The sequence below is a fragment of the Aptenodytes forsteri genome, unplaced genomic scaffold, assembly GCF_000699145.1.
Source record: "Aptenodytes forsteri isolate BGI_AS27 unplaced genomic scaffold, ASM69914v1 Scaffold92, whole genome shotgun sequence".
Taxonomy (NCBI): domain Eukaryota; kingdom Metazoa; phylum Chordata; class Aves; order Sphenisciformes; family Spheniscidae; genus Aptenodytes; species Aptenodytes forsteri.
In genome coordinates, this window is record NW_008794581.1 from 1,029,361 (window position 1) to 1,054,867 (window position 25,507).

The 25,507-nt window shown below is 40.1% G+C and overlaps 1 protein-coding gene across 3 annotated transcripts in view; it reads right to left on the minus strand.

Moving 5' to 3' along the window:
* The window catches only part of LOC103893370 (microtubule-associated serine/threonine-protein kinase 4), a 175,890-nt gene that overhangs the window by 30,896 nt on the left and 119,487 nt on the right, over positions 1-25,507 (minus strand). For all 3 annotated transcript variants that reach the window (XM_019470261.1, XM_019470260.1, XM_009272469.1), the window contains 5 exons: positions 21,151-21,252; positions 16,805-16,937; positions 12,077-12,144; positions 9,600-9,685; positions 467-675 (listed from right to left, as the gene is read on the minus strand). In XM_019470261.1, coding sequence (XP_019325806.1) covers positions 467-675; positions 9,600-9,685; positions 12,077-12,144; positions 16,805-16,937; positions 21,151-21,252 — 598 coding nt within the window. The remainder of the gene's footprint in view (positions 1-466; positions 676-9,599; positions 9,686-12,076; positions 12,145-16,804; positions 16,938-21,150; positions 21,253-25,507) is intronic.

The window sequence follows — 25,507 nt, forward strand, 5'->3', positions numbered from 1 at the left end:
ACACAACCATAGCCTGTGTAGCTCATCTTGCACTGCCTCTGTCCACTGTTCTCCTCCAGCATCAGCACCTTTTCAAATGGCTTCCTCTTCCCTCTTTCTTCGTAAAATAACTATTACAAATACCCCAGCATGTCCTAACGAAAATTTGAACTCCAGAAAAGCAAACAGCATTTCCACATGAACTTTCAATGCTAGGACACTTATGATTACAGTCAATGAGGAACTTATTCAAAGAGCAGTTATTTCCCATTACAGCTGGAGCACAAGTGTTTTTACAAGCTCTCACTGGGAGATAATGACTGGGAAAAAAGCTGCCTTGTTGTTGGATTTAGATCCTAAATCTGTACTGCCAGAGTACAGAGGACACACAGGGGGCCTTTCTAATGCAAGTACCATATGGGTTATTTTTCCTTCTTGGTGTAAGAAAACTCTCTTCTTCCTCTGTAAAACAGAACAAATATTTCACCTTCTACATATTCCATGACCATGCACAAATGACGTCTTGTTTCAAAGGAGCAATACATGCTGACAACAAACGGATTTTCTGCAAATGTCAGGATATCACGCTCGACAAAGGCCTGTTGGATCTGGTTTCGGAGGATGAGGTTCTGCTTATTAATTTTCTTCATGGCAAATCTTTGTCTGGTTTCTTTGTGTCTCACAAAATAAACCGCACTGAAGAAGTTCAAATGGGAGAGAAAAAGAAAAAAGTCTGAAATACATTTTTAATAGTTATTCAAAATACTCTTTTTTACAAATAAATAAATGTATTTTTAAAAATTTTGTATGTATTATAGAAAAGACTTTTTTTTAATTTAATGTAGTTGACCTGCCTTTCACATTAGAGAATGACTACAAACCTCATTTTGTTTCATAACCAGGATGAGTCTCAGTCAACACAAATTACTACACAAACTAAAACCAAACAACTCCTCCCTCCCCTGCCCCCCAAAGCAAACAACAGATATAGCAAATGCCGCCCCCCCCCCAACAGGTACATTAAATGCTTTCAGCTCAGGCAGATTTCGGGCGTTTCCATCAACAAAGGATTATATACAAAACCCAGCTATGGCACAGTGTTATAAATCATTCCGACAAACGCTTATTTTGTAAGTGTGCTGTCAGGTAATTATGACTCAGACTCAGTCCAGGGGATTTTAAAACGTCACAGGTTTCTCATGAAGACTGCTCAGAAGTTGCTTGATCGGGTGTCTCCCTCATTGCCAGGTGCAAAATCATCTGTTCTTGTTTAGTCCCTGACATCAGCATTGATCCATATCAGGGGTAGGTCACCAGTAGGTAATCCAAAACAAAGATCACTGCGTTAACCATATGGTAATGTGGGATTAAAACGTATCTTGACATGCAGAATTTCCACTGGGCTACTGGGTACAAAGTTTCCTGTGAGGTTGGTTAGAGAAGGTCAAGGCAGTGAGGGAAGCAAAGTGAAAGAAAACCTCACGTGGACAGGCCTTCTCTCTCTTCAAGGCTCAGGAGAAGGAATCATCCTGCCGTGAAACACTGACACAGAACATTACTGCTGCATTTCTCAAAATCCCTTGAGGCAAATCTTGAAAATGTTTGCCTTGCTTGAAATCTACTTTGTAGCATTTAATGCTTATAGCATCTCCAGTATATAATCACCACGGTAGTGAGTGTTTATGGAAAGAAAGAACTAAAAGCAGAAAACAGATGGGGAAAAAATGGGACTCAACTATGTAGTTTTTAAATTCAATTTGTTGTCCCCATGAGGTCAAATTATCAGCGTACAATTATTTATTTAAACACAAAAAGTGATTCTTGCCCTACTATTTCTATGAAGATCTTCCCACAGCTACCAAAGTTACAGGCACTGAAAAAATCAACGTTTCTGCTTTCCTTTGTGGAGGAAAACTTTTTCTAGACAAGAAAGCTTCTCTTACTGATTCCAAAAGCTTTCATTAATCTCTTGTTCTTGTCTGAGCGTGGGGCAGGTAAAAGACATTACATCATTATGAAAGTAGGGGAAAACCACCTTGGGCAAAACCCAAGACAAACCCCACCCTTTGTGCCTCCTACTAAGGCTCACTCCCTTCTGCCCCTCCCAAGCTGGAATAAAGACCGAGTTACTCAGCTCCAGTACTCCTCCCTGCTGGCTTCACACCTTTTGTCCTCTTGCACCTCTTCCCACTGCTCCCCTCATAGTCACTTCTCTCTCCACCCCTTCATTAGAACTCTTTGCCTTTGCTTTTCTTTCCCTTACATTCTGGTTTTCCTCTCTCTTTTGTTGCTATCTCCTGTCAGTCAGTCTTAGCTTCTTAATCTCCTGTAATTTCATCTTTTCCCTATTTCAGTCCCCTTGTGCACTCCTGGCACATAGAAAAGTGAGCCCTTCAGGTGCCTGAAGCCATAACCCTTCCAAAAAAAATAAAGTTGTATGAATGAACTGAGGACTGCCTGACGACTTGGCATGCAGATCTTTCTCAGAGCTTTAACGTGGACAGTGTGCCAAGACGAACTCTTAAAAGACAGATACTAAGGAGAGCATATTATTACAGCATCTTAATAAGTCCCCTCTGCAGATCATGTGGATCTGTAGGGTCATTACTACCATATTTAAAGACAAAGAACCAGTAAGTTCTAAGGACTGTCTAGTCCAGTAAATATCTGGGACATGTTGGTTATGTTTCCCCAGCTCCCTAAATCGCATTCGCCAGTCTTACAGTCACGGGCAGCTAATTGTATGACTTCCCACTAGGATTCAGTTATCTACAATACCTCAGAAAAAAACTGTTTAGTTCAAGTGTACCAGACTCACGAGACAACCACAACACAATTGTGTCTCTCACATTTACACATGCATACACTGTTTATGCAATGTAAAGTGCTTTTAAATGATCTTCAGCATATGAAAGTGTCTAACACCGCTTATTCACATCCTCTGATCACAGTAACCCCAGCAAACAGCATTTATGCTTTACAAAGAAAACTATGCCCTAGCCAGCAGCATGTTATTCCCACAGAAGACCTCCCTTCTTCCTCCAGGATGCTGCCAGTTCACAGCAGCGACACCACTTCCTCAGCCTACCACTAAACTAAGCACACTGCAACTGCGCCCGGGACTGCCTGTGACACCGGTGTTCTCAGCTCCCACAGTTCGAAAGAGCGTATTAGAATGTGCTGAAATGTCAGTAAGATGATAAATAGAAAATGAAATCTTCCCAAAGAGAAACAGTTAAATTAAGATGTATAAATTGCCTGGACATTAAAAAAAAAGAAAAAGAAAAAAAAACAGAACAGGAAATCTTCCATGTTTCTACACTTAAGTGGGGCTTCAGCTTAATCTAAATGGAAAGCTTGGAGTCAAGCATACATCTGCTGAGACACAACTGTGAACTTTGAGGTAAAATGATGGGAACAGCCACAGTGAGTTCCAGCACATAACTTTGTCTTGGGTGATTCTGAACCCTGATATGCCACCCTTGAAGTATGCTTCTGTTATTGTGTAACAACTTACCGTGTAGATTGTGATGGTCTTCTAGTTTCCGTTCACTCTCCTCGAAGCTGTCATCTTGCTACATTCTGCTAATCCTGGCATTGAACTTGCACCTTGTTTTTTCTGCCCACAGGCCCACTTTCCCACATCTCTCTATTCTTTATTTTTCAGAATGCTACAGAGCTGGAGCACTAGACGGAAGTTTATTTTTGTTTTGTATGTGCTTTTAAGAGAGGGCACAATACCTCAATTCCTCGTTTCTTGGCCTTGATCATTAAATGCTGCTCATGATTTTCAGATTATTATAAAGACAATTGAAAATTTGAGGATTCCTTTAACACAAAAGCAATGTATTAAGAACATCCAGATCATCCGATTCCCTGTCGATCCACTCAATGACAGCGGTATGCCATGTCTGCCTGCAAAGCTACAATCAGAGTCGCATTGTTGCAACCTCCTATGGTTACAAATGAAGAATTTGCTTTTCTGCCTCCCCCCCTTTCTGTGATCCCCTTTTCATAACATGGTGACAAGAGATTTCCAAAACATCCTCTGATTTCACTATATGGATCTCAACAGGTACACAAGTGCTCTGTATTTTATTGATGCTGTATTTCAACATAGTAAGAAAAGTTTACTTTTCAAGAGAAATAAGAAAATTCATAAAATTTGGCATTATCCACACATTACCTTATTCCACTTCCAACATAAATCTCAGCCTGAAAAAGTATCTCTAAAATACCTTTAGCTAGGCACAAATACAAAACGCAGTGCACATGTGTTAAGATGACCAAAAAAAATGCTAAAACATTTAACTGGGTTCCTGAATTGCTCCAGCTTAAATATTATGCAATCTGTCCTTCCAATCTTACAACCGAGATTCCTGTTTTTTTCTCTAAATTACTTACAGGCTTCAGGCCTAGCTCTTCAGTAACTTCAACTTTTAGAGCCATTTTACAGTCTAGCCTGCATTCAGTGCTTGAGGCTAATGTAGCTGTGTCACTTGCTTTGACCCGATTCTCTAATTTGTCAAAGGACCTTGAACTCCTTGTGGAAACGCAGGTACTGTACTTGCTGCTTAAAAGTTACAGCTGCTCACCAGGAGCTACGTTTCATTTTCACAAGCAATTTCCTGAGAAAAGACTGCTAAATTCTGCACTACCCTGGCATTATATCTGACGTTGCCTCCAGTGAAGAGGAGCCACTTCTGAGGCTGTGATTCATGTTACGGCAATATGGTAAAGTTTACGGATAGTTATTTAAGATCAGTATTTACAAGCAGCACTGTACCACGTCCTAGCTAGGCGATGCCCATGACCAGAAAAGATTTATTTGGGGGCAGGAGGAAATGCTGCCTAAAGCGCTGCAGCACTCCTAACATTAGCATCCAGTGTGGTGTGGGTCTTCCGAGCCATGGGACAACACGCACAGCCTCCTCTCAGCAATATTTCAGCCACACAATGGCTGTGATCCTTCTCTCACAACTGGTACTAGTCCTAGTTGTTCCAATATGTCACAAATTTTGACTAATAAAACCACCTCTCCATACCTAACAGTAGCAACGTCTTCTATCTTTATGGCAGCTAGTAAACACAGATGCAAAATGATGAAGCTGCTGTCCAGATTTCCTATGGGTAAACTGTTCCGTATTTGCAAAAGAAACATCTGAGAAATTGAGCTCCTCACCAGTTTGTAGCATGCTGCACATTCAGGAAGGGCAGACAGAATTCAAGACCTTCAACATGGTAACAACCTTTCTCTACCACCAAAAGGATTGCATTAGCTGCCAATATTAGATCCTCACACATATATTAGCTGCAGAAGAAAGATAAGGCATTTGGCCTCTGCTGTACTGGGAAGGGAGGCTCACTCAAGGGCAGTAAAGTGCATGAGTTCAACGTTTATCGTTTTGAGTAAGTCCACAATGAATGATGAATATAAGATCCCTAGCATAGAAATTGCCAGCCTCTACTTTCTAAACTGCTCTTTAAATCTATGCGCTTCTAGGAATCAAAGCCTCTTACTCTGCACAGACCAGTCACCCACAGGGGTAAACAGAAAAGAAGGAAAGGAATGCAGCTCATTAGACATGTAGTCCATTCAGAGGTGGTGCTACTTAAGTGAACCTACAAAGCCACGCTTCCCCCTGTCCCACTCCACTTCTGAACTGGTGACTGCCAGGCTGATGATGAATTAACCTGATTGACTGGGTGTTATTCTGCAACTGGGTAACTTTCTTAGTCCCATTCCCAATCCAACAACACATGAGCAAGTACTGTCAACCGAGTGGAGAAGGGACAGGAACGAGTACTCACAGGTTAGGGGCAGCAGCTGCTCAAGCCAACACTGCCTCAGAGTTTTTAAATTTATCAAGCAACACCATTAGCCAGTATGTCACGTACATATGGACATTAGCATATTTGTAGAAGTAAAAGCATTCCAGGCAGGCGCAAAAGTGGTATCATGTATTTGCTTTAAGCAGATACAGTTATACATTAGTGAAGAACAACTGAACTAACATCATTCGCTTCCCTGAAATCAAATGTCATCTTTATTTTGTTGAGCTGGTTCAGGAAACCAGGCTGATGTCAGCTTGAAGAGATGGACTACTACTACCTGCTACCTCTTGCAAGCTGGAATATAGAAAAAATGTTGCTGTAATTGCAGTAAAAGTTTAAAATTTGGGAAGTATGAAAAGTTTTGGCTGGCTGAAAAAAGTCAGCATTAACAAAAAGCAACCATTAACGACTTGGCTAGCATCCTATATGTTTACTGATTCACAGCTTGTTTAACTTCTTGTATATTCCTAGCCATTCCCAACAGCCTGATACACCTCATCTACTATACAGTCATTTAATTGCACTACAAATTAGTTTACCCAATCAATTAAAAGCAAAGAACTAAGATATTTACTCAAACCTTCACAAAACCAATAGTTTATATTTAAACTCATCAAGTTTAATGTATCTGACAAATCTCTGCTACAGCATGCCAAGACCAACAATTGCCCTGTCAAGCAGTCAAAGCTTTCCATTTCACTAATGAAGGCAAAAACAGCACAGCAAAATGTATGTTTCTTTTTAAAAATTTGTTCAGAATTAAACCCTCCATTATAGCCTCAAAATAAATAAAATATTACAATAGCATACTGACTCTTTAGTAAGTCAGAACACAAAATATGCCCACTGACATATTTTTGAGAATAAATCGATGAAGCACAGGCAGAACTCACACATATTGAGGTTATTTCAAAAAATTAATGGCCTGGAAAATACATGGAAGGAAAAAAAAAATCCTTGTAGCATAACAACAATAACTTTTATTTCAGCTGCTTATACTTGTAAATAAACTGCAATAAATGCCTATGGGGCAGTTTACTGCTTTGTATTCACAGATGGAACAGGTATTACTGCTTTATTACACTCCATTTTGTAGATGGGTTAAAGAGCATTTAGGTTATCGTAACGTATTCCCCTTTAAACTTGACCGTAACTTTTCAGTAAATTAACCACCAATTGTATTGGTGCCAACAGAAAAAACACTTAATAAAGATCAAAAAATGGTGTCGGTACTATGGTCCCACTTATCCGACATACCACAGTGGAGATCTTCAAGCACGGTTTTGAAAAAGTAATATCCCAGAGAATTTAGGAGCACAAGCCTCCTCAACTTACAGTAGCTGGGGGGAAGTGACTAGGTGCTAAAATCACTTTCAAAAGTGAGTAAATACTTCTAAAAGTTTATTGTCTCACAGTTAATTGAGTGTGTTCTTTCCCTCTACATTAATTAGTAAGGGGCTGTATCTTTGTTTTCTTTCTTGTTCTTGATTTTTCTTCTAAGAAGTAACCATTTAAAACAAAAATCCAAAGCAACAAAATCTACTTTGTTATTGTTTGCTTAAGGATGGGAGTAATAGCACTCTACTAAACTGATGAGATTTTCAATGTCCACTTCTAATACTACCACAGTATAACCCACCAGCTTACCCCTGTTTTAACATTTGCTAAAGACAATAATGATTCATGCAGAATCCAGATACGCTCCAAGCTGTTCACCCTCTATCAGCTCTCCTTTTCCTCACAAATTTATCAGGGTCTCGTCCAATTTTTACAACATTTATATTGCCAATTTCACATATTATTGGCATTAAAAAAGTGTTTCTAAGTATTGATTTTCCCTGCCACAAACATGAGGAAAAAAAATACTACATGCCTACGTCATATGTGCTATAGAAAGCCATGGCTTTTCATCCTTTCTTTTCCAGCTTTTCAGATCCTTACTTGTCTCCAGTTTCAAATGGACAGTTGTCTCCATTCTATCTTTCTTAATGGCTCATCAAGGTTCCTTCTGACTGTAACACCTATGGAGCAAGAGCCACAGGTCTACGGAATCTCTGCCTTTAGGTGGCTGGCCTCATGGTGCTGGTTGCAGCATGCCCTTCTGCAGCTGCTCCCTCCTCTCCCCATCCCTTAGCATCCTAAAACTGCTGGGAAGCTGAGCAGGTCTAGTGACTCAGACACCCTTTTCTCCGATGGGGACCCCACCACACACAGTTCTTCTTATCCTTCTCCAGTAAGACAAAGAGGAAATTGGGTAGGAGATGAAAGGAGAAATGGAGGGGACTAAGCATCTGCCAAGGGAAGGAGAGAGGGATGCAGCCAGGGAAGAGAGCAGCAGCTACTGCTAACTGCTGGAAGAAAGGCTTTTGAAGTCCTGGGGTAATTGGGAGAAACTGGCATATGGTAAGTAATGAGTTTGCCTAGGGAGAAATTCTGAGAAAATGAATCGTGCAGAGGTTGACTAGTGAGACATTGTATTTGGATATTTACGTAACTTTAATGCAAATTACGCTATTTCCTTCAGGCTTTTTGCTGAGCTGTGTAAGCAGGTCTGGACACAAGTAATAGCCTCCACACAAGCTATCATGACCAACAGTACTAGGCAGTACTAAGTGCCTCCTGTCCCAGTGCTCAGAGTTGCATTTAACTGAATATGATCAGAGTATTACTGCGCCCATCAGCCTCAGGCCATTAAAATGGCATGCAAAACTCCAGGTTGCAGGTGCTTCCTCTTCTATGTCCAAGGTCTCTTGAAAGAGTGCTCAAGTCCTGTCAGGTCGCTGCTGATTTCTACCTCAAGCAGAGGTAGTGCAGAGTAGAGCCAGTCTAACGGGGTCTGTGCTGGAGAGCAGCACGGCCCTTTCCACTGCTGGGCTGTGACATGGTCTCATTTGGTGATGGGCTCCTCGCCTCAAAACAGAAACCCCTCTTTTTTGAACCAATACATCCCTCCTGGTCCTGCAGGTTACACAGACCAACAGTTCATGTCTTGATACATTTCAGTGCAGAGGAGGAGACAATCAAGGGTCTAATAGATAGTATCTGATCAGAAAAGGTGACTGAAGACAGACTTCTGCCTGCAGATAGACACAATCCCTACATGGTACTTCCAGAAAACATTTTGTGCTCATTTAAGGCCCAGGCTAACATAATTTTCTCTTGGTCTTCTAGGGTACCTCCAGATGACTCTCATACCACCGGGCAGTAAGCTGTGTCCTTTCCAAGTACCCAGAAACTAACCAAGTAACAGCAATTCCTTAAACGCTAACTGGTTAAAATTTGAGGATAGAAGAGCGTCCACGGAGAAGCAACAAAACAGTGCTGCCCTACTTAAGGAAATTTGTTTCTACTTCACCAGTATTTTTAGGTCAAGTAAGCCCTCATTTTTAACAATCTGTCTCCCTGCAGATACAGTTTTATTCTGTTTCACATCTGCATAAACATAGGCTGTTTCCAGTATTTATAAAGGTGGCTTTAGATCTGCCTTTTGATTTACTCAGATTTCATCTTTGGCATTACATGATACCTACTTCTGAAAAATCTTTGTGGTGTAATATTCAGTATTTTAATTTACTGCAGCACACAGTAATTCATTATTGCCTAGCCGGCTTTCCAGAAAGTTTTTCTTGTGAACTTCAAATATTAGCAAAAAACCCAAGGAGAGCAGAATGAAAAAGCAGCAGTGCAAACAAACTCCCTCACATAAACATCCCTGCAATAAGAAATAATGGGAAGTTAAACAAAAATAAAATGCAAAAGAGCTGTTGCACTCATGGATTACTCACCCATAAGCTCCATTACTAATCAGTTTAATTGTTTCAAAATCACTTTCCCGAGGTTTCCTCTGCAGCTTCAGTGAGGTATTAGAGCTCTTCAAAGTAAAAGAGGATAAAGAACAAAGTTAATACAGTACTTTTTTCAAAATCAGGGAAAAATAAAAAACAAACAAAAACCAACTACAACTAGGCTGTCACACCTTGATGAACCAGCTAAAAGCTCTGGCCAGTTAGCCACACAGCTAGCACAGAGAGGGACCAAAGGGACTCCTGAAGCAAAGTTGCTTTTTCATCAAAAAGGTATTTGTTACACCGCAGCTATCTGTCCGCTTATCTACATGCACAGGTTACAGCAGACAGGCATGAAGGCTTCTGGTAAAGGAGTTACTGGCAATTCCTGTCTGGAGTTACGGACTTCTGTGAATCCCACCAGGCACTCGTTGGCCATTGCCTTCCCATTTTAGCAAATCTGACTCTGGTAGTACCGTGTAACAAAATGCAGATGAGGTGTCATTCATTCAAATAAACTTTTGCACATTTCGAACTCATGTTAGGATAGACTGTGATATAACTTAGGATAGACTGTGAAGAGAGACACAAAATGAAAGAGAAAAATATGGAAGATAAAAATGCAATAATTCTACCATTACTGAGGTCACTTTCACCTACTTGTATGCCAGAACATTTTCAAAATGGAGCTGTCCCAAGTACTACACAACCTTTTTTCTAGCTTTAATTTTTAATTAATCTTGAAGATGTGTGAATTAGAATTGGGGTGCAGGGGGGATGACGAGGGCATGGGACTCCAAATTCAGTATTCCAAACCCACAAGATCCTTTTCAAGATGTTTTACAAATCTCCAAGAAATTCTATGATCCCTATCTAGGCAGTTTGGTAATAGTTAAGGTTGACAGTAGAACCAGTTGGACCATTTTCAATTAAATGCTTGCTAAGAAAATTCAGTGCAAGAAGAACAGTGAGTATGTTAATATAATGAACTACACAGGAGCAGAGCGAGACGATTTATTAAATTGTTTAGCCCACTTGTCTGCCAGTACAGGATTCTTCCTAATTGCGTATTTATGATGATTTTGAATGACCCTGTACTTTAAGTTATGCTTCCTGTCACTTCCCATGTGTGTTTATTCCACAGCTACACTTTGAGAAAATGTTTCCAAATAGTCACCATGTATTCTTCTTCACTGATTTTCATTTCATCACCTCCCCTACTTACGTTCCTTTATTACACTGCATTATTCTTCCTGTATTTTGTCAAAATTTGCACAACACAAATAACTTTACAATTGCAATTTCTTAGCTATTGCTAAGCCAGTTTGCACCTTAGAATCTCCTAAGCACTTCAGCACTTCCTTTAAGTCTTCTAGTTATTCTTTCTGTCTTTTCTCCAATTTGTCAGTATCCTTCCACTAAATACTGCTCAGGCCTAATACAGTATTTTAAATGCATATGAACGAAAGCAGCAGAATAAGAAACACCCTTCATTTCACAACTCTGGAAGCCTTTATAGGTGGCGTTTTGCCAGAAAGTCAGAAATTATCTCAAGATAATACGACATGTACCAGAGGATGATGTCTTTTCTGTAGCGTATCAGAACTAGTTTAACAGATACCCCATACCTGTATTTTAAACTCTACAAACATTTGTAAAGTACCACTGAATTACCTATGCATCCCCCAAAATTGCACTCGCTTTTTCTATCCACTTGCACTGAAAATTGACACTGAATTGACATCTACTCTGTTGACTGAAATCCAAGATAAAGAACCAACTTTTAAAAACAAGAATTTAAATTGAGAGCATTTAAGCCCACAATATTCAGCCCAACCAACTCCTCCAACTCGTTTTTCTTTTGCCAACCTGAACAAGCATCTGACAAAATACTACTTTAAGATACCCATTACTGTAGACAAATATTTTTGAACACAGATTCAGAACAACAATGCACAATCTTTCAGATTGCAAACTAACTTTCTGAATCCAGGCTATTTGCTAACTTGCTCATTTCTTCCTTGTCTCTTCACCGGATCTGTTCAGAGTCTCTCAATTTGATCATTAGCTGCCTGTGTAAATGGACTGGTTTAAAATCTGTTTAAAATACTTTATTTTTTATGAAACGGTTTAAAAGTCCTTCTAAAAGAAAAATAAATACATTAATTAAACAGAAATAAAGGAAGCAGTGGTGGATTCTGTGGTAAAACAATTGTCACATGGTGAACACTAACTTTGTGGAAGCTAAAGATACTGCAACATCCAGGAAAATAGGTAGAAAGTTTTGTTCTAATATTTTTGGGAGCCTTCTGTCTGCTGAGCACCATGGCATTAGTCTGAGGATTAACCACTGTTCTATTCAATCTGTTTACACATAGCAGGAGAAAACACAACAGGGCAGGGCTGGGGAGAACACAACACATTTATTTTTCCTTGCTCAGATTCAGCAAAAGCAGCAACATAACAGGACAACTTACATTTATTGATTCATCCACTTCCAGAGTTTCTGCTGTCCCACTGTCACAGTTAGCTAGCTGAGCTATTTCTGGAAACAAAGGTTAGAAACTTCATTTTAACCTATAGCAAATACAAAACTAAATGAAGCACAGAAAACCTGGGAAGTGACACTTCTGTGGAATACTTAATATAACATGCTGTCCTATCTGTAGTACTTGCCAAATAACTTTTAGGGCACCTCCAAGCATATATAAAAAAGTCCCACCCAGAAAATGAAGACCTGCTATTCAATGCCTATGTAATCTTCCACTGAAGAATTCAAACAGTCATTAAGCAATGAAGAGCGATACTGTTATCACTGCTGAGACATGGGAATTCTGAGATCCACATATGATCTGAGCATATGATCTCGCCTGGAGAAAAGGAGGCTGAGGGGAGACCTCATCGCTCTCTACAACTACCTGAAAGGAGGTTGTAGCGAGGTGGGTGTCGGTCTTTTCTCCGAAGTAACAAGTGATAGGACGAGAGGAAATGGCCTCAAGTTGCGGCAGGGGAGGTTTAGATTGGATGTAAGGAAAAATTTCTTTACTGAAAGAGTGGTGAAACATTGGAACAGGCTGCCCAGGGAAGTGGTGGAGTCCCCATCCCTGGAGGTATTTAAAAGACGTGTAGATGAGGCGCTTAGGGACATGGTTTAGTGGGCATGGTGGTGTTGGGTTGACGGTTGGACTCGATGATCTTAGAGGTCCTTTCCAACCTCAATGATTCTATGATTCTATGATTAAGGGAAAGACAGCACTAATCTGCTAAAACTGCTGAGGATCTCAGCAGGCCTGAGTATATTAGTATATTATATTAGTAGGCCCCATCCTTGTTGGGCTCCTTCACAGTTAGAGCAAAAAGCTTCTAGTTTAGACACAGATGGACTCCAAATGGTTTGCATCTTCGACACAGAAATGCTGATATGCCTAACAGAATAAGCTAAAAGCCATTTTCTTAGAAGCTTATAATTTATGGAGTCACTAATACAGATGACTTCTCTGGGAAACTAAGATTTTGGGAGTCTACAACTTGAGCTGGTTGTCCCTGCCAGGGTCAACCTATGCTGCAGAGCTCCTAAGGCTATCCTGTTCTTCAGGGGCCCAGTAACTAAGAATTCATGAGGGTAATAAAAGCTAAACAGGACAGCTGGTAGCTAAAACACCCTGGGAAGCTTAGTATTATTTTAATCATATACATAGTTAATTATATACCCCACATAGCCAAAGATGCACATTTTATCATAATTACGTGCTGGGGATCAGAGATAAGACCACCTGAAATTTGTGAGGTGCATTTTTATCTCGGGACTTTTAACTGATTTTATGAAAACGAAAAATAATTGAATATTCACATAGGGTATCTAAACCGGACTTTTCTACATAACAGTAAGTGACTATTACAAGTGAAATTCTGCACAACACTTACAGTAATCATTAAGAGCAAATTAACCACACAGATAATTTTCTGTTGGGACAGTTAAAGATTTAAGGAGTAACGCTCATTTGTAATCACTATCCAAAACACAACATTTGTAAAGTGTAAGAATGAAAATGTCACTTCAAAAAACAAACAGAACTTTGAAGTGTTAGAGAAGCTAAAAACATTCAAAAATTCTGAATATGAAGTCAACAAACAGTGAAAAATATCTGCACTGAGAATGAACAAATCTTTAAATAAAAAAAAAAAAAAGGACCTAAGCTAACATGATACAGGCCAAACTCAAAACTGGAGTGGATTTCCCTAGCAAAAGTCACAGTTTCGTGAACGTGGGGGTTTTATAATAGAAGTGTAGATGAAACCTTTATTGTGTGGGTGAGAACCAAGCAAGCTAGAATAATATACTTTGACAGCCTTCTCAACTGAAATTATTTTCATAAATAGCAAATTAAAATGAGCCATTTTTAAACAGAACTTTTGCAAAATAACCATTATCTGAGAAATACATATTCTTTGCAAGCAGTAGGTAGTAATGGAATGGAACCAAGAGTCAGCTTTCAAAACAGGGAGCTATGGAACCATTTTGTAATGCCTGAAGAGATTTTTAAAACTCATCTAAATACCATTAAACATCTGCCCTTTTTCTTTCATTGATTTAAACCATTTCTGAAGACTCATGATTCAAAAAGGTAAAGATGGTAATTTAAAAATGATGGGGAAAAAAATTTCTCTTTGGGGAACTCTTCAGAAATGCAGCCACCAGTCTCTCCTAAGTGATGAATCTGTTTTGGTATTGCTTTCAGTACAGTATAAATTTATCTAGCATTATCTCCAAGTAATGCATGCATCATTTCACTCAAAGAAAGGACACTACAGCTATGGCAGCAAACAAAGGAGGTAAGCAGAGAAAGGTCTAAAGAGGTAAGTTGCTTTTCTCTGCAGAGGAAGTAAAATCCTTTGCATGAACATTTATGAACATTGCAAACATAATTTAACAGCTTAGTTGAAAATACAATTCTGTATTTCAGGAAAAGTGGTGTTACTGAGGTGGGTTTTGTTTGTTTTCAAAGATTTGGTTCTTCTGCTATTTAAATATTTTTAAATATTTTCCATTTTTGCATACAAGGAAATTAAAGCTCTCTCAGGAGGATGATCTTTACGTAATTTTTTTTAATAGCAATGGATATAGTGTTTCCAAATAATTCTCTTTGTAAATGATTAATTCCAGGGTATAAACCCATAGTGCCATTCTTTTACTTTTGCTTACGAAATGTCATTGTATGTAGAGGCACCAATTTAAAACCAAAACCAGATCATTTAAGAAGTCATTGCACAGTGATTTATACTGCTTACAAATACCACTTTTTGTAGGGAGGCAGGAGAGCATTAATACGAATCAGATGGCCTGAATTATTTGATCACAAATCTACATACACATTAACCTTTAAAATGATACTCAAAATAATTCAATTGCCCAAATCTCCAATTGAACCAAAGATCAGTAATCTATACATCATACACCCCTCAGTATTTACTGACAAACCACATATCCCATTTTTTTCCCCTCAGAAAAAAAACACATTTCAATTATCCTGGAATGCTTCATAGTTTATGTTCTATTCATTAATATTCAATTTATGAAATGTAATTTTGTGTCCTAGATGAAGTACACTCACATAAAATAAATATTTAGTCTAAGAAAATAGTATCCCTTATTTGTATATAGCATTTGTCACTAGACCTCTCTCACAATGAACTGTTTAAAAAAATTCAAAGATACTATTAAACTTAGGTAGCGTCAGATTCTTGACTCATGCTGAGGAACACTTTATCCAAGTGGCCAGAAAGAGTCAATCAGTAAGATAAGGTTCAAGTGGCAGAACCAGGGTCAATAATACTAAACCCTCAACCCACACTCCAAATTAAACCTTGCATACTTCATCAATGAAGAATTTGTGACTTATCAGTCTAGGCCAGACCAACAGCTCTCCAAATCCAGCAGACACCTCTTTATCTTGCAGAGAATTAAGCTGCTACTTGATCTTTTCCAGTACCACATGGAAAACAGTATTTATATATATTTTCTCAATTTGTCTGGCATCCTTGCTGCACTCCAAATCCAAGCAAAAAGCGTCAAAGCTGCTTTAATCTATATCTCAGATAAAAATAATACTAAATTTGGATGAGGAAGTTCTTCTGTGAATATAGGAAGCAGACTAATAATAGGCTTGACTGTCTTTAAATCCGTTAACATAACATGAATATCATCTATAACAACATCCAATCTAATTGAATTAGATCTAACCAAATTCCTGACAACATCTGGCAGTGCTGAATTTCACAAGCTGCTGAAGTTGAACAAAAAAGAGTTTTCTTTTAACACACAATATACTACTCCTTTGATTTAAGGAAATGTGATCTTGCATCACGGAACTGGTTAAAAAAAAAGTTTATCCTAGTTTTTTGGTGTTATTTCATGTTATCAAGTCCTCTCCTAGAGATCCCCCTTGTCCTGGGTCATAACACAGAAGACAAGCTACACGGCGCTAGCTAGACTCATTTTCCATGATGGCATTTCTACCAGTTACTTCCAAATTTCAAGACTAGCACTGAACACAATGAACCAATTTCCATTTGTCACCAGTGATAGAATCTGATCTCAGGATGGAAGAGAAAATGGTCTGGCTAGGAAACAGAAGTAGTTTTAGTTTTCCCAACACTGTCCTTAAAAGAAGAATCAGGCAAACAAAAATTCTGCAATGACAATACCTCCATTGGAACCCAAGTTCTCCCTACAAAAGCCCTCAACATGGACACATAAATTACCCAGAAAAAGAAATCTTTGCAGTTTTAATAGGAACGGGAGATATTCTTCTCAGGGACTCTAAGATGTGGGTGCCTGTGGGGCACTGAAGGGCAAATAATAGCTCAGCCCAGTTTCATTTATACCTATGATTGGATAACAATATCAAATTATACCAGTAAATTTCAGCTACAGCTGAAATAAGAAAGTTGCATTGCCAGGCTGGAAGAAGATGAAGAGTGTCATTGACGCAGTGTATTTGTGAATGATATTCACATGAGAAAACTCTCAGATGGCCTTTTTAATGCCTTTGAACTTGTGAGAGAACTGTGAGGGTTAGCAAATGCTTGTTCTGCAACCATCTTTACTTTGACCCTTTTCAGTTACGCACAGATTATCAGATTGATTAAACACATTGAGAAGAAAGAAATCTAGGAGCCTGTAGCGGACCAGGAGATGCACTTACCTTCCAGAGGATCTTTATTTAAGCCCAGCTGGCTAATAATATATCGAGGGATGTCTGTTTTAATGCCTTGCCCCTCTTTAGCATGGCCTTCGGCTGCTTCCAAAAGATAGTAAAACTCTTCAGGATCAAATTCCTGGACGAAAAATAACCACCATCATTCTCTCTGTAGAAACTGAAGTCTTAGAGCCTAACATAAAAACTTCCTTTGCTTCTTCTATTGCAAATATTTGACATTTCCCTTATTAAAAACAATACTTCTTTATTCTATTACTAGTAGTCTGTTACTCTATTATGATTCTTATACAATGTAACATGCTGTAAGCAATGAAATTTCATACCAATATTTCTGAGCATTACTTTATAAAAATAGTAAGTTCTTTGCCCTCAGAACTTCCCATAATATTCAGTTCAATGACCTATAAGCAGCAGAGATAAGATTTCACATACGGAAGACTATCTCCTTGCAGCCACTTGCATATAAAAATCCACTACTGAAATAGAAGAAACTATGTAAATATACTGCTCTCCATTTTTACTTCTAAATTAAATTTTGAAGTATTTTTAATCAATATATATGCACTATGTTTTATGGAAAATACAATTAAATGAATCACTAACTTTAGAACGAACCCAAAATCCTAAGTTGTTGAAATCAACTTCATTGATCCAATTGTTCCAAATCTAGAAATTAAGCATCCTCCTTTGGGAACCAACTATATTACAACTATCATTTATACCATGCCTAAAAGGCAAGCCTCAAAAGAGGAACAAAAAACATAGAAACTCAAAACCCTGCCTATCCCCCAAGTCCTTTGGAAATACATTTATTTTACTACCTTCATAGATGATAAAAATAGGAAAGCATTGAAAGGAACAAGGAAGTTTATTAAAAGGTTTGATTTTTTTTTTAAATAGACTTTCTCTATCTACCTGTATGAATTCATACCAAAACATGTCTCACATAGCCATCACATTCTTCAAGATGTTCATGCACAGATCACAACAGGTGCAACGCTTAATAGGGTGAGAGCCAGTCAGAGTCATGAAACATTGATGTAACAGAACAGACTTTTTGCTGGAGTAAGTCAGTTTTGCCAAAAATATCTGCGGAAGCCAGCCAGACTGCTGAGCTAGTTAGCTTCCCTGCTGGTCGTTTCGTGGCCTGCATAACTCCACAGGGCTTTAGTCTGCATGCTGGGTCACAAGGCTCTTGTCCTAGCTCCTCAGGCTACCCAGGACTTGGGAACTCAACGTCCCAACCTGGAAGATAGCTTGAGAAATTAGGTATCACGTTTCATTTTGGAAGCATCCAAACTGCTGTGGCTACCAGTAGGAGTTGCAGCGCGTCTAAAATGAAACGTCTTTGGGATTTTCAGTCTTGTGGAAACAATCTTAGTTTTTTATTTGTCATGAAACAATTTTCACCACCTCCAGCCTACTCCAAAGGATTTACCACAAACCCATAAACTGCCCAAACTCTCTTATTTAGCTCAAAGTCTCAGGATGCTGCTAAACTGCCTAAAAATCTGAATAGAGTAACTAAGCATTACATGCTGTTTTAGCCTTACTCTCCTCATCTGACATGCTGTCTCCAGCTGTATCTCTTATATGTTACTCCTTGGCACTGAAGAACACAACAACATGATGATATGTGCCAAGACATCCTATCTACCTTCATCATGAAAACATCATCATCTCCTTACCTGCTGCAGTGGCAGATATACAGCTTCTCCGCTTGCTAGTAAGTCAAGGTAATTTCAAAACAGATACTTTTAATCATATGAATATGTGTGTGTGTGTGTGTATATATATCTATCTAAATACACACACACACATACATATATACATACACATGTGCAAATAATTAGAAGCCACAAATTTATTTTCTGATGTGTACTTCCAACTCTGTGTTTCATTTTCCATGTACAAATGGAGAAAAATCTTTCAATATTTGGCAGTAGCTCTTGGCACATATGAAACTGCAAAAGCTTTGTTCATATGATTATCAAATGAATAAAAACAGGAATTCACATACCATGAACACCTGAGCCAAGATCACCATCAGAAAACTGACAGCATTACTGCACAGTATCTGAAACTTCTCATGACAGAACTGCTGGATTTATTTCCTACAATGCTATGACCTTTCTTACAGAGGCTGAAGTTTTCCATACCTACTATCTATTTCAGACAGACATTCTAAAATATCAGCCAATATTATTCAAAAATTTCCAGAGGGACGCTATGGAAAAACAACAATATTGTTTCTGTAAGATTACATGATTCCAGTGATGTTTACGGAGTAGGCTTAACACCTTCTTGCATGAGAAATGTATTGTTTTGTGACAGTATGCCTAAATTTGTTCAAGCTACCTGCCTCCGTAGAAACGTACTGTGCAGAATTGTTACATTCTAGCTTAAATCTCCTAAAGATCCTGTCTGAAGTAAGAGCACTCTAAGGAAGCTGTGCTGGCTTACTCTGCAATTGCTGCTCTGAAATTCTCAACTACGAGACACAGTCATCTCCTGGCCTCGCAACACTGTCCTTCCACTCGCATCAGCAGGCCCAGCAAAAGGAGGGATACAGGATGCACAACAGCTCTGCCTGGTGTGGTAAGGCAGCACAACTAGCCTAGAATAAAATCCCAGGGGCAGAAACTGGGAACTAAGCGAATGGAGATTTGGACTAGCTAGCTATAGAACTTAGCATTTAGGGAGAATGAACTAATGGGCAAATAGGTCACCAGGAGAGTACCTGAATTAAAAAGCTAAAAGACAATGATGACACTGTCTTTGTCAGGGGTAGGTGGGAGAGAGCCAGCAAGCATGGGAGCGAAGGACAAAGCATCATAAAGAAGCCTCGGTCTGTCAGCCCACAGGATGTATTTAAGGGCATTTCTGGATGTGTGATGATAGAGAAGGACACAGATCAGAGGGAAAACAAGACATTGTACGAGAAACTGGGTGAAGAGGTGGAGAAAGATTATGTGAACCCTTGGAATGGAGCAGCAAAGATCACACTAGATACAGAATGAGCATTTCAGGGTTCAGGGCGAAGGACTAACGCAAGTTTGGATTCAATGGCAGAGGCAGGACATGTTAAGGCATCCTCTTCTCTAAAGCCTATCTTTTTTTTTTTTTTAAACATCTCTTTCATGCTGACTCAGAGCACATACCTTATTTTAGATTCCTTCTGAACTGCAAATCATGAACAAACTGCAGCTGGGAACACTGAGACATGGTGTTTCCAAAACAAAACAGAGGCAGCTCTCAAAATGCTCATGGCTCAACAAGCCAGGTTGTGGATTAACTGTGCCACAGATGAAGAGACACAGCACAGAGCCAAAATCAGGTTGGAAAGACTTACTAGCTCAGATTCAGTGCCATGCAACTGCAGTTATGACACTTTCAGGCATAACTTGAGTCTAGCAGCAGGTTAGTGGCTCCCACATAAGCCTTGCCAGCCTCAAATAGCTGTATGCAGCATCAACACTATGACCCTGGTATTGGCAAGCAGAGTGGCTCAGCAAAGTCAGCTCGGGCTGCCTGCCAGGCCTGTTGGACTCAGGCTGGCTCTTACATGGTATTTGGGTGTCTATGCCGTCCTCCTGAGTACACTGTGTTCTGCGAGGGTTTATTAGTTCCACTGCACAACTGAAGCACATTGGCTCTGTGCGTAGGAGCAACTTCCTGCACCTGAGCCATCCCAGCTCCCACAGCATGGGCAGGCAAAGCAGAAACACGCCCACATGGCCTCGCACAAGCTAGCCTAGTCTGGTAACATCAGTGCTATGCTCACGCATAAATAAGTTAACTCTTCTGCTCCTTCTGGTCCCCAGAATAACTCCCGACTATCTGTATATCCAGATACCCTAATTCCTCTGCTGCTGTTCCCCCCGGATCAGGTACTGCAGAGCTGACCAAGCTGCTTAAAGCTCTGGCAGCTGTTGAGTGAAACAAAATTATGAAACACGTAAGAAGAAGAAGAACAACAACAACGGGAAAACCACCAAGCAATTACAATTCCAAACAGTCTTCCCAAGGAATAGGAAAGCCTAACAAAACAACAGAAAAACCCAACTGGTTTCGAACTGCAGCTTCCTCAGTTGATGAAAGGGATTCTATAACATAGTATTTGCAATAGCAGGGAACCAAACACAACCGCAGGAGGTCCCTGCCAGTCCCATGTTCCTGAAATAAAAGCAGAAAGGATCCCACCAACGATGAAGCCCTACCCCATTGTTTGACATGTTTCAAAAAACGATTGTAAAGGTCCTTGAATACTAAGCCAGAAACCTTCCTACACTAGCAAGTGAAAAATCTACTTCTAGCAAGCACGACCTTACCAGGCATTCCAGTAAGCGAGCAGGACGAGCAATAACTATCAGGATTTTTCGGACAAGTTGCTTAATAAATGCCATTTCTCCACTCTCTGATCGCTCTTGAGCCTAAAAGATAAAAGTAAAGTGATAATAAAACAAACTCCATTCGATGCACTACTCAGGAAAGTATATATGACATTTGGGACACCTTTGAGGGCTTGAAGCATGTACTTGAGACAAACAGCACGTCAGTGTCAAGATGCTAGCAGAAAAAACAAGGATTTGAGCAACACTGTAATTTCAAATTGAAGTAATCCCATTTGTACAATTCTAACACTGTAACAACAAAATAAAACTGCCTACAATGGACATAATACCTACTACTTTTTTTTTTTAAACTTACACAGTAGTATTACCATCAGTTTTTCAAAAGGGACTACATTTCAATGCAACACACATCACTCTACATGCACAGTTGTGTCTGAATTTGTTAATAATTTTAGGATGAAATGAAAACTGACCTAAGTAATAGTAATAAACATAAGCAACGTCCTTGCCAAATTGATACTGATTTCCTATGGTCACGTCATACTAAAACAACAATGAAATATGGATATAAAAAACCCCTATACTTGCAGAGAGGCTCCATATAAAGGTACATGTGGAAAGGAAGACAATGAAAAATGCCCCACCATCTGTCATGGACTAATCCAAACTGCACTGGAAAAGGGGGATGTCCTGAACATCTACAATACATCAATGACATCATCGTGTGGGGAAACAAGGCAAAAGAAGTGTTTGAGAAGGGAAAAAGAGTAATTCAGATTCTTCTGAAAGCTGGTTTTGCCATAAAGAAAAGCAATGTCAAGGGACCTGCATAGGAGATTCAATTCTTGGGAATAAAATGGCAGGATGGATGCTGTCATGTACCTATGGATGTGGTCAACAAGGTAACAACTATGTCTCCACCAGCTAACAAGAAGGAAACACAAGCTTTCCTAGGCCTTGTGGGGTTCTGGAGAATGCACAATCCAGGTTATAGTCAGCTTGTGAGCCCTCTCTATCGAGTAACCCAAAAGAAGAACTATTTTGAGTGCAGCCTTGAGCAACAACAAGCCTTTGAGCATATCAAACAGGAAACAGCTCATGCAGCAGCTCTTGGGCCTGTCCGGACAGGACAAGCTGTGCAAAATGTACTCTACCTTGCAGCCAGGAAGCATAGTCTCACCTGGAGCCTCCAGCAGAAAACAGCAGGAGAAACCAGAGGTCGACCATTAGGGTTTTGGAGCCAGGGGTATCAAGGATCAGAAGCCCACTACACCCTGACTGAAAAAGAGATACCAGCAGCATATGAGGGGGTTCGAGCTGCTTCAGAAGTTGTTGGTACAGAAGCGTATCTCCTCTTGGCACCGCGATTGCCCATGCTACACTGGATGTTCAAAGGAAACATCCCCTCTACACATCACGCAACCAGTGCTACATGGAGTAAGTGGGTAGCATTGATCATGCAACGAGTTCAGCTGGGGAAAACCAGCCACCCAAGAATCCTGGAAGAGATCATGGACTGGCCAGAAGGCAGAGATTTTGGAGCGCTGCCTGAGGAGGTGGCTCATGCCCAAGAGGCACCACCATATAATGAGTTATCAAAAGATGAAAGGCATTATGTTTTGTTTACTGATGGATCCTTTCGTGTGGTAGGAAACCATCAGAAGTGGAAAGCCACTGTATGAAGTCCCACATGACAAGTTGTTCAGGTCACTGAAGGAGAAGGTGAGTCAAGTCAGTTTGCAGAAATGAAAGCCATCCAACTAGCCCTAGAGACTGCTGAACGAGAGAAGTGGCCAGTACTCTATCTCTATACTGACTCCTGGATGGTGGTTAATGCTCTATGGGGGTGGCTACAGCAGTGGAAGACCAATTGGCAGCACAGGGGTAAACCCATCTGGGCTGCTGCATTGTGGCAGGACATTGCTGCCCAGGGGGAAAACATGGCTCTACAGGTATGTCACATAGATGCTCATGTGCCCAAAAGCCACACCACTAAAGAACATCGAAACAATGAACATGTAGACAGGGCTGCCAAAATTGAAGTAGCTCAGGAGGATCTGGACTGGGAGCATAAGGGTGAGCTATTTGTAGCTCGATGGGCCCAAGAAACATCAGGATATCTAGGAAGAGACGCAACATAAAGATGAGCTCATGATCAAGGGGTGGACCTGACCATGGAAGCCATCACACAGGTCACTTGTGAATGTGAAAGGTACTGCAAATTAAGTGAGCCACAAGAGTAAAATCTCCCTGGAAAAGAGGGCGGTGGCTGGGTTTTTGATACAGCGAGGCCTGGCAAATTGAGTATATTGGACCACTGCCACGAACACGCCAAGGCAAGCGCTACATACTTACCATGGTGGAAGCAACTATTGGTTGGCTAGAAACATACCCTGTAAACCATGCCACTGTCTGAAACACCATCTTAGGCCTTGAAAGGCAAATTTTGTGGCCACATGGTACCCCAGAAAGAACTGAATCAGACAATGGGACTCATTTCCGAAATAACCTCATAAACTTCTGGGCAAAGAAATACGGCATTGAGTGGGTATATCACATCCCCTATCACCCACAAGCCTCTGGAAAGATTGAGAGATGTAATGGACTGTTAAAGACCATGTTGAAAGCGTTGGGCAATGGGGCGTGGAAGCATTGGGATACAAATTTAGCAGAAGCCACTTGGCTGGTTAACACCAGAAGATCTGCTAACTGTCCTGGTCCTGCCCAAACAAAATCCCTACATACTGTAGGAGGAGATAAGGTCCCCACAGTGCACACAGGAAAGTGGCTGGGCAAGGCGGTGTGGATTGCTCTTCCCATAGAAAAAGGCAAACCCATTTGTGGGATTGTCTTTGCTCAAGGATCTGGGTGCACTTGGTTGGTGGGTAATGCAGAAGGATAGGGAGACCCGGTGAGTGCCTCAAGGAGATTTAACCTTGGGGGAAAAATAATCTGTGATGTGAGTTGTATGTTGTAGGAAGTAATGTAGCAGGAATGACCTGAACCGACGAAGAGTGAGTTTTGCAAGGAACCAGATGAGTGCAACGATGACTCAAACCAAGCCAGTGTTGGTGCCCAACAATCAAACATACTGCTTCTCCTGTCCTGAGCACCCATCTTGACAGCTGGGGCGTAAGTCATAGCCTGTTTGTGAACTTCTGGAGGAGTGGAGGAAGCCCATGGAACGGAAGAGTAATATCTATCTGTTAAAGGACAGGGTATAGTGGTTAATGAGAATTTATAAATCTTTATGTTGGGTATAAAGATGGTTTAAGCACTTAGTTTAAGTTGTAAGTGTGGGTAAAAAGGGATTTCAGTGATGAGAATTAAATACAACGGAATGGTTAGAAGATATATATATATATGTATGTATGTATTAAATTATGTGGGACCTGAGCATGACACAAATGATATGGAATAAGGGGTGGAGACTGTATTGGGTCTGCCTGAGATGGAGTTAATTTTCCCCATGGCAGCACTCATAGTGCTGTGCTTTGTATTGGTAGCTAGAAAGGTGTTGATAACGCACCAGTGTTTTGGCTACTGCCGAGCACTGCTTGCACAGCATCAAGGCTGTCTCTCCAACATTTCCCCCCCGTCACCAGTAGGCTGGGAGTGCGCAAGATCTTGGGAGGGGGCACAGCTGGGACAGCTAACCCAAACTGACCAAAGGGATACTCTATACCATATGACGTCTGCTCCACAATAAAAGCTAAGAGAAAGGAGGAGGAAGGGGAAGCATTCATTATTACGACATTTGTCTTCCACAGCAACCCCTATGCATACTGAAGCCCTGCTTCCCGGGAAGTGGCTGGACATCGCCTGCTGATGGGAAGTAGAGAATAAATCCTTTGTTTTCCTTTGCTTCCACACACGGTCTTTACTTTTGCTTTATTAAACTGCCTTTATCTCAACCCACAAGTTTTTTTCAGTTGTCTTTTCTCCCCCTGAGTCCTGCTGAGGAGGGGAGTGATAGAGCATCTTGGTGGCACCTGGTGTCCAGCCAAGATCAACCTGCCACAGTTCTACAGAGATTACAACAAAGGGGGGGAAAATGCTATAAAAGAATACATACAGAAAAAATACTTCTAGAAGGTTTGATAACATTTGCACAATGGTCTCAACTGCATTTCAAATTTCTTTCCAATGTTCCCCTCTAAGAAGAAATTATATAATTTAAGGATGCTAATGAACGCAAAGAAATGGTATTATTCTCCTTCTGATTAAAATATACTAATAGCCATTCACTCAAATACCAAAGCATTTCTTTGATCTGAATAGTAGAAACTGTAGACTTAATTTTTTCATCATCTCTTGCTTATTCAAAACCACA